General features: G+C 40.3%; 1 protein-coding gene across 1 annotated transcript in view; it reads right to left on the reverse strand.

The window, feature by feature from the left end:
- Positions 1 to 654, reverse strand: part of LOC118227915 (corticosteroid 11-beta-dehydrogenase isozyme 2-like) — a 32,177-nt gene extending 31,523 nt beyond the window's left edge. The window contains exon 1 of the mRNA XM_035418974.1: positions 242 to 654. Coding sequence (XP_035274865.1) covers positions 242 to 515 — 274 coding nt within the window. The 5' untranslated portion in view covers positions 516 to 654. The remainder of the gene's footprint in view (positions 1 to 241) is intronic.
- Between the last annotated feature and the right edge of the window lie 8,979 nt (positions 655 to 9,633).

The following is a 9,633-nucleotide window of genomic DNA, read 5'->3' on the forward strand; positions in this document are numbered from 1 at the left end:
ATGGAAACTCATTATAGCACAACACACAAGGCAGTTAATAAGCAGATCTGTTGCATAATAAGAGTAAGCTTCACACTGTCCTCCTCAGAAGAAATGTAACTTGATGCATTTATAAATCCAAATCAGCCGCACGTGTCCTAGAAGAGCGGTCCGCTCAAGCCGCGCCAGCCCCCCGGGGTTACGAAAGAGGAGAGAAAGGGAGAAGTTGTGTAACTCCAGCGCGTAGCCGTAAATGACCCACCTGTGATGAAGACGGCCCTGCCCTCGGCCGGGAGGGGGAGCCCGCGGGCCCCTCTGCCGGAGAGAAAGCAGCACCCGGCGTAGAGCACAGCCAGAGCCAGGACGGCGGGGGGCCAGAGCGCGCACAGCCTCTCCACCAGCACCGCCGCCCCCAGCCAGGCCACCAGCGTCGGGGCCGCTCTCACCTGGGATGCCAGGATCTTCTTCACGGCCCCTCCGACGAACATGGACATCACCCCCATGTAAATCCAATACGAGAGAGAGCAGTCTTCCATGGCCTTTGGGATCAGAGCTGCAGCACACACTGTCCCTCTCTCTCTCGGTCTCTCTCGGAAGGGGTGTGTGTGTGGTGGGGGGGGGGGGATTACTTACAAACGAATAACCACGTGCCTCCCACTATGCTCACTCACAGGCAGTGTGTGAGCCGATGAATGGGCTCTGCACACTGTTTATATATAGAGCTGAGCTCCCTGGCTGGGAGGGGAGGGACTAATCTAAAGGAGATCAAATCTGCGACCAATGGTCAAAGTTTCCCTTTAGGTTTGACCTTTTTAAATGTATTATTCTGTACTGAGAGGGGTGAGTGCCATTTAACTTTTTTATTTTTTGGGTGGGGGGGAGTGGGTGGCACATAGGCACATACGTCAATTGATCATGTTTGTTGTTTGGAATTCAGCATTGATCTGAAAAAAGCTGGATTCCTTTAAGCTGAATAGGAGACAATAATGTTGACATACATCTGTTACAAAATATTATTCTAGAAAATTCTAAATGTAGAACAAAACTTCTGCCTGTTTGACATAATTCATTATTCCTAGAAATGCTTCATAACTGAGCCTGATTTTCACAGGTCTTCAAATGTTCCTTATATTTGAAAATACTAAAGATTTTTCTGGACCATTTAATGTGTAATTTTAACACTCTCCCTGGGGCACAGCTACCGTACCTACTATAGTCTCAAGACTGCAACAGTGATGCAGTGAGGTTCACAGGGAAGACCATATTGTGGAGCCATTCTTCCAGCACAGGAACTCACCAACAAAATGAAAGCATGACACAAATGTAAACAGACAATACAGCAGTGTTGACCAAGTGACCTGTTCACATACACCAGGAGCTCAGATTTCCTGTAAGCTTTGGATGCAAGACAAATTTTCGTGGAAACGGACAATAAAGTTTTATCTTATCTTAGCTTATCGTATCTTTAGCGTAACTTAGTGGTGGTGATGGAACCTTCACTAGCCACTGCTAGCAGGCCACAGCTTACAGCCTGCTGTTGAGCCTGCCTTCTTGGAAGCACAGTGAAATTCTGTAAAATAAGCATGCATACTCACAACCATACAGTATATATCAGTTGATCGTCCATTTTATTGCTTTGTTTTCTTTTGCATGTCAACCTTGTGTATTTTTTTACTCGCCTGTGTTAGATGTAGCCTAAATGTTATTAAGCCAACATTAAGTTGTTAGCCACAGATCAGATGTGTAGGCTAGCCCACAGATTTCAAAGATCAGACAGAACAAAGAAATAAAGCAGTTTTTATTGCAAAAATGAATGTACACAAACAGTACAATATGTAGTACATCATCAAACATACATGAAAAGTTAATAAAATGTATCCAACATTTACGCATTAAAGCTAAATATTAGAAAGCAGAACAAAAGAAATTAATAAATCTTTTGTGTTTGATCATATCTAGGCCTACTTGAGTACAAGTTTATCATAGATCATCCAGCTATCCAAGTTGGAGCAAAGTAAGATGAGATGATACATTTATCATAGCCACATGATCCATGCATGCATGGGGCTTTTTGCCTTTAGGAATGATCTAGCTAATTAATTAAGAATAAAGATCAATTTTTCAAAATACAAATTAAATGCGCAAAGCAAATATGGTACTTACATGTTGGTGCTATGGAGCAGCGCATCATCCTTCAGTTAATTGGGCTTGACTCTCTCCCTCCAGTGCTGCTAATATTACAGAACAGTGAATTCATTGTTTCCACTTTTTAACTCTTGTATCTGTATAATGATGTTCATGAGCCATTTTGCAGTGAAACAACACCAAAAACAACAAGTGTCAGACACAGAGCAGCATGCATTTCCTTTTTCTTTTTTCGACTCTGACCACAACTACTGGGGCTTGGGTTCCAGTTATGGATCTGACTCTGACATGGTCAGCTCAGGCCTAGTAGCTGTTATCTACTATTTGCCATATAAATATTTAGATTAGTTAACCCCTTGTGTATCGCCCCCTTTTTTAAACACAAGACTGACATACACAAAATAGCATAATCCTGGTCTCTTCTGAAATGTAAGTTTGTTTTCCACGAGTCAGAGAAAGAGTTTTTTCTCACCTAAAACATTTTTTTAAAAATGGATACAGACGTTTTTTGGTGTTTCTGGTAGATTTAGAAACACAAGGGAACCACAGTCAGAACACTGGACAAATACTGGTTCAACTTTGATGACAATACCACCAAATCTGAGCATTCTATGTAGTTTTTTCTAAGCTGTGTCTAGTCGGGTTTCCAAAAAGGCCATTTGGAGGCTCCAAAAGGAAACTTGGTAGGTGTCGGCAAAGTGAGGATTAAGTGAAATATGTACAATTTTCTAAAACCCGCAGTTTTAACCGCTGAGACCTTCGTTTGATGTCTGGCACTCTGAATACCAAACACAAATGTATCAACAGTTAAAACACCTCACTTATCCAACATGTAAAATAAATTTTGTCGATTTAATTTGTTCATTGTTATCAAATATACCAATTATAAATTCAATTTATTAAATGTACAACCCACAACCAGTTAATAAAATTAAGAAATGTATTAAGTTACAACAAATATTCACGTCTGATCTGAAGACGATGTTCAACTACCCTGAGCAAATGTTACAGACATTTGGTTAGTCACATAAGAAATGAATGAAAGAAAATACCAAACCACAGCTTTCACCCAAAACAGGCCCATTCAAAACCAAGATCAAAGTCCAAAAACCAAAAGACCGAATATTCCAACAAGCCAGGGATGAAAATGTAAAAATGCCAGGTGAGCTGTAAGACAGAAATGTCAGATCCTGAGTGCACCGAACACCATACAACACCAGGCCCAGATGCAAAGTTAGAATTCCCCCATTGGCAACTGCAAATATCCATCCTAGAATGTCCACCATAACAGATGTTACTGGCTGATGTTAAGCCTCACCAAGAACAATTTGGTTCCTCCTGACTCTGACTGACTAGCTAAAGAAAAGTCTGCATTTTTAAGTGCTTCTGTGAGGGAGGAGGCACGGTTGCAGACAGGGACTTATCTGAAAACTGATCAAATTTGCATATAAAAATTTCATTATGTTATTGGAAGCAGAGCTAAGAACTATGATATTATTATCAAAAGATCCCTGGTCTTAAGCCCTTTATAAAAAGATCAAACATGTCTATGTTGGAGGGGTAATTCAGCTCAGCTATTCAAAGAAAAAAAGTTGCAAGTTTACGACTGCTCCTGACAGCAAGAGCTAAATTCTTGTAGATGAAAAATTGGGAAATCTTGCCAGGTGTCATCTCCACCTTCAGGTAAAATATTTTCCATGTAACAAAAACCATCTTACCACATTGTTTTCTGCTTTTAAATGGAATGCCATCATGCACTCTGCTCTTGCCGACTGGCTGAAGCTAAGCAGGTGTGGGCTTGGTTAGTACTTGGATGGGAGACCACCAGGGAATACTGAGTTGCTGGGGGAAGTGGTGTTGGTGGGCCAGCAGGGGGCAATCTTCCCTCTGGTCAAATAAACGCCAATGCCTCAGTGCAGTGACGAGGACACTGTGCTGTAGGAGATGCTGTCTTTCGGATGAGACGTTAAACCGAGGTCCTGACTCACTGTGGTCATTAAAGATCCCACGACACTTTTCGCAAAGAGTAGGGGGTTCCCCGGAGTCCTGGCTAAAATCCCAGATCTGGCTCTCGCAAAAACGTGCCACCTAATCATCCCCTGATTTATATGGCTAAAAAAATGTTCTATCCCTCCAGTGGAGCTGCTCAGTGGCCAACAATAGAGGATTGTGGTTGTACTGGGCAGCTCCCAGGTGTGAATGTGTATGAGTGTGAAGCAGGGCGTTGCTGCAAATGAGCATCTGTGCTCAGGGAACTTACCCTGGGTAAATAAAGGTTAAATAAAATAAACAAAAATAAAACGCAAATTTCAATAATTAGGCCTCAACAATCCTTATTTATATAGACATTAATATTTTCACTCAGTGATTTCAATAAAATCACATATTGCATTCAAATTTCAGATCACTAGGAGCATACTTTTTGTGGCATATAGCTCACACGCTTTCCTCCTGCCTGTCACTCTCCCCCTCCCTCCCCCCCCCCCCCCCCCCCCCCCCCCCCCCCCTTCACCTACATGTCCTTGCTCTCCCCTTGCCACCTCTGGCAGCAGCATGCCTGGAAGACTGTAGGACTGTAGGAAATAACTACTAGTTAATACCTACTAGATTTTTGAAGCAGTTAAGGTTAGCAATACGTTCTGTGTGGAGTCCAACTGTCCGCTGGACATCAAGTGCAGTTAAACCAATTATTTCGTTTTTTCCTCAACTGACTACTCAATAAAAACCCATTAAAAACCTTTAAACATTTTTTTTAACCATGCAGTGCTCTTTTCCTTTTGGCATATTGCAAAAAAAATTGAATATCCACATCTGAGCTGTAAAAATATGCACTAATCAAAACATAGTTAATGAGTGCCACAGATGTTTTCTGTGTTCAAGTATTCTTGAACCCAGTACTGAACTTCAGTGTTGTTCTTCATAAGAAAACAGAAACAAGAACTCCCACTTGGCTCAACGGAGATCACAGTGATGCACAGTTGTCGTTAAATCTCCAAATAGACTTGTATAAGTGCTGCCAAAGTCAATCAGCATGCTCACACTCAATTGCTCCGAGGGCCATTCTGAGCACAGATGAATAATCATGGAATAAGTACCTCCCTGATTATTACTCAAAATTAATGAGCAGGTTCGTGTGAGGACTGGCACACTGATGTCTATCTGCAGTTCACCCTAAGACACCCAGCTCTGAGAGTTACTGGGAGGCACAAATAAAGCAAACACAGTGCACATTTGAAAATAGAGGGTTTCCAAATAACACAAAACATAAAAGGTAAAAGTCAGGTCCACATGATTAAATCAAATACTTTAGCACTGAATTGCAATCTCAACAAATCCAAACCATTTCCCAAAGAGAAAACATTCTAAATGCATAGGAGTGAGTTTGTTGTAATTCATGTTTCAAGCAATACTGGAAGCTTATGTGCTCTCTAAATGGGAATTAAGTGTTCAGACTAAGCAATAATTAGTTTTGTTGCATTGCTCTAAGTAATGATGAGAAATTATGAATGTCTTAGGACAAACAGATATCTTTATTGAGGAGTATATGTTCATTCCAGGAAGTTGTCCGTGTGTAGAATTAGAGATGATTGCAACTTTTGTCACAGATTGAAGAGGCTTTATAAAATTGAGGTCTGGTTAAACACCTCTTCTTGTTCCAGTGTCTGACTGCAGGAATTTTCATAAAAGGACTGAAACAGGACAGTGCAGCGGGTTTACTTGAAGCATGCTCAGTGTCATTTAGGTTCAGTTCCAAAGGCCAATTCGTGTTGTGTAGGTGGTATGAACTTTTATACAGAGCTTTACCAAACAACATTGTGGTTTCCTGAAAAAATATATTCACTTTGAATATCTGAACAGATAGAGTCTGACACATTCTCAGCAATTACAGCCAAAAAGCAGCATCTGCTCAAAATGGAAGTTCAATATTACTGTATGTTGAACCATTAAAAGCTTATGGGACTAACCCTGAACAAATTTGTCTGTTGAATTCAAAATGTCACCATGAACTATGAAGGGTAATCATCAGCAAACTAGCAGTATGTATTGACAAGATGTGGATTCCTGTCTGGCTGCAGATAACATCACAGATAACAATAACTGCACAAGTGCTTCAATGGGATATGCTGCACTGGAATGAGTTCCATTCTTTCATTATATGAAAAGTGCAGGTAGGGAGAAGTGCACCCACTAACGTCCCGAACACATTTTAAAATAACAAATACAGAAAAAGGTGCACAAATTTGATGAAAGTGCATACACACAGAGATGTTCAGTGCATCATAAATATGCTTTAGCATGGCTATTTTATAATGTTTTCAAGGTTAAAAAAATCCTGCATAGTATGCCATCTGTAAAGTTTGGCTGAGGAGGAATAATGTTTTTCATGGTTTGGGCTCAGCCCCTTAATTCCAGTGAAGGGAAATCTTAATGCTACAGCATACTATGACATTCTAGAGAATTATTTGCTTCCAACTTTGTGGCAACAGTTTGGAGAAGGCCCTCTCCTGTTTCAGAATGACAATGCCCTTGTGCAAAAAGCGAGGTCCATAAAGAAATCGTTTGCTGAGTTTAGTGTGGATGAATTTGACTGGCCAGTCCAGAGCCCTAACCTCAACCCCATCAAACATCTTTGGGATGACCTGTAACGTGAATTTGCGCCAGGCCTAATTGTCCAATCAATGTCTGGCCTCCACTATTGCTCTTCTGGCTGAATGGAAGCAAATCCCTGCGGCAATGCTCCAACATCTAATATAAAGCCTTCCCAGAAGAGTGGAGGTTGTTATAGCAGCAAAGCGTGGACCAACTCCATATTAATACCCATAGTTTTGGATGAGATGTTGGATGTCAGGTCGCAAGTCCCTACAATGAAGTATGCCGGCGATGGCATCATGCTCTGGGCATCCTTTTCATCTGAAGCATGTCTGGTTAAAATTGAAGGAAAAATGGATGGAGCTAAATACAGGGAAAATATGCTAGAGAATTGCTAGACACCATTAATCAGTCTGCTAAAAACTAAAGCTTTGGACAAAGTTCACCCTTCAGCAGGATAGTGACCCCAAGCACAAGGCCAAAGCAACATCTGAAGAGGCTCAAGAACAAAAGGGTGTGGTGTACAAGCATCATCCAACCATCCAGAACTACCTGGAGAAAACCTGTCCAGAAGAATGGGCAAAGATTCCCAAACAGTTTGCAAAGCTGTTGTTGTATGTTGGAGCTGCAATAGGAGTCTATACCAAATGTTACTGTGTGGGGCTTGATTACTTATGCAAGCAGTATACATTTAGTTTTACGATTAAAAAAAAAAAGTATCTGCCAAAAAACAGTTTTACAGGATTGTAACCATTTTATTCAATACACTAAAACTGTTTTTACTATTCAATGTCATGGTTCTGTGTTTTCCTGTCTGTGTTTCCCTTGTTGGGCCGCCAGATGGCGGCACTTCTGTTTTGTGTCCTGCTCTCCCCTGTTAATTGTATTATTGTTGTCTCGTTATTCTATCATTGTTCCCACCTGTGTCTTGTTATCCCCTCCTTTTCTGGTTTGATTGTTTTTTGAGTTCACCTGTGTCGTGTTACCCCCTGTTTATTTAAGTTCTTTGTCCCCTTGACTCGGGTACTGGTTCCTTGTGTTTGTTCCCTACTTGTGTTCGTTTCTGAATGTATGTATTCTGCCCGCTTCGGTCCTGCTCGTGCGTTGTGTTTGTTTCCTACCTGTGTTTGCTTCCGACTTGTGCTTGTTCCTGACCTGTATGTATCTTCTGGTGTTTCTTTTATGTGTTTGCCTGTGTGTTCCACCTGCCTGTACCCTGCCTGCCTGCCTGTGTTCTGTTCTGTGTTTTTTTTTTGTTCTTAAGAATGTTTTGAGTTTGTTGTTTTGCCCTTTGTGGCCTTACCTGTTCCCTGTTTGTTTGCCTTTTTTTGTTGTAGTAGAGTCCTTGTTCGTATCTATCCTTTTGAGTTTCGTGAGTTTTTTCCCTCTGCTTTTGGGTCCGTACCCCCCACGAGTCCTGACATTCAATTAAAAAAGTATCATTAGTAATCCATAAACTGTCAAGAGGTCTGAGTACATTGCATGGCACTGTAAACAGTTGGTAGTACAACAGATTTTAAACTTAAATCCAAGCACCTGTAATTAATATAAAATTGGAATAATTTTTAAATTAGTATTGCATTATGCAATGCAGAATTAGTATTGCATTATGCAATTCCCCATTACATATGAGTAACATGTTCATGGTGTTCTTATTTGTATTGTGGAACAACATAAAATGAGTTCATGAGTTAACCGACTACAGAATACTGTTTTCAATTTTAACATGCTAGGAACTGCCAATTGAGAAATTAGGCCTAATTTTAGTGTGGAAAAAATACCGCTTAAACCGAAAATGACAATAGGCCTCAGAAGTCGTGTCGTCATTCCCTTCAGGTTTGTTAGCATTTTCGAGACTTCCGTTTCAAAAAATAGATGCCCCTATGGGACAAATGAATGGTGTTTTCCGAATTCCTTTAAAATAAATTATGACATTTGAATGTTTTTTTGTATATGAAAAAATAATGCTTTTTACCCATTTTTTTATAATCTGAAAAAATTCTGTGTCATTTTAAAAAGCCAATTGCTAACGGCTAAGTGGTTAGCCACCTGAGATGACCCGTCGCACAATTACAACATCACACACAGAGCTGTTTCGATACATGCACGAAAACTGTTTTATTCCCATTGTTTCCCGTTAGTGTAATAAATGATACATTTTTCTATTTTTACAGTTGTATGTATTGTTGTAAATATCTTAATATAACTAGGCTACTTGCGCTTCACAAGCGTTGCCAGGGAACCGCAAGAGCTGTGACGTAAATAACATGCGCAGCAGTGTTAGCTTTTTGTTAGCAAAATAATTGTTTCGGTTGAAAAACGACATCGGAATTCAGCGGATCCTGTGCCATTTAATAGAGAAATGCGTCCAGATAAAAACGTCCAAGTTTTAAACGCCAGCTTAAATCACAGACTGTGACAGGGACGGTTATGTGAAAATCCATTAATTTTTTTCCATAGAGAAATTTCCCTTCAAACCGGAATTCCATATATGGGTAAGGTTTTTGCTCTTCGTTGCGTCAGACTTCTGAGGCCTATGCTGTTCTCTTTGAAGTTAGGTCTGAGTTATTGTTTTCCAGAAGAATAGTTTGCTATTTGTAGGATAAACTATTTTTGAAGTATAAACATGTCACATTTTACTTTGACATGTCTGTTTATGGATTTTGTGTTGGGGTTGTTTAAAACAAAAATTCCACTCCTTGTGAATTGTCAGGCCTGTTTCCCTTTCTTCCTGATCCTGCCAGGTTCAACTGGATGTCATACTAAACCATTCTTCACCAAAAATGGTGGTTGTGTTTGGAGACAAAGAAGTCCCAGAGGCACTGTAGGTCCACATTACAGATTCAGAGACGAGCACCAATGTTTTTTTTGTATTATTTTAATACTAACACCAGGTAACACCAAAAATATAATTTAGCA

Source organism: Anguilla anguilla, chromosome 5 (genome assembly GCF_013347855.1).
Source record: "Anguilla anguilla isolate fAngAng1 chromosome 5, fAngAng1.pri, whole genome shotgun sequence".
Taxonomy (NCBI): Eukaryota; Metazoa; Chordata; class Actinopteri; order Anguilliformes; family Anguillidae; genus Anguilla; species Anguilla anguilla.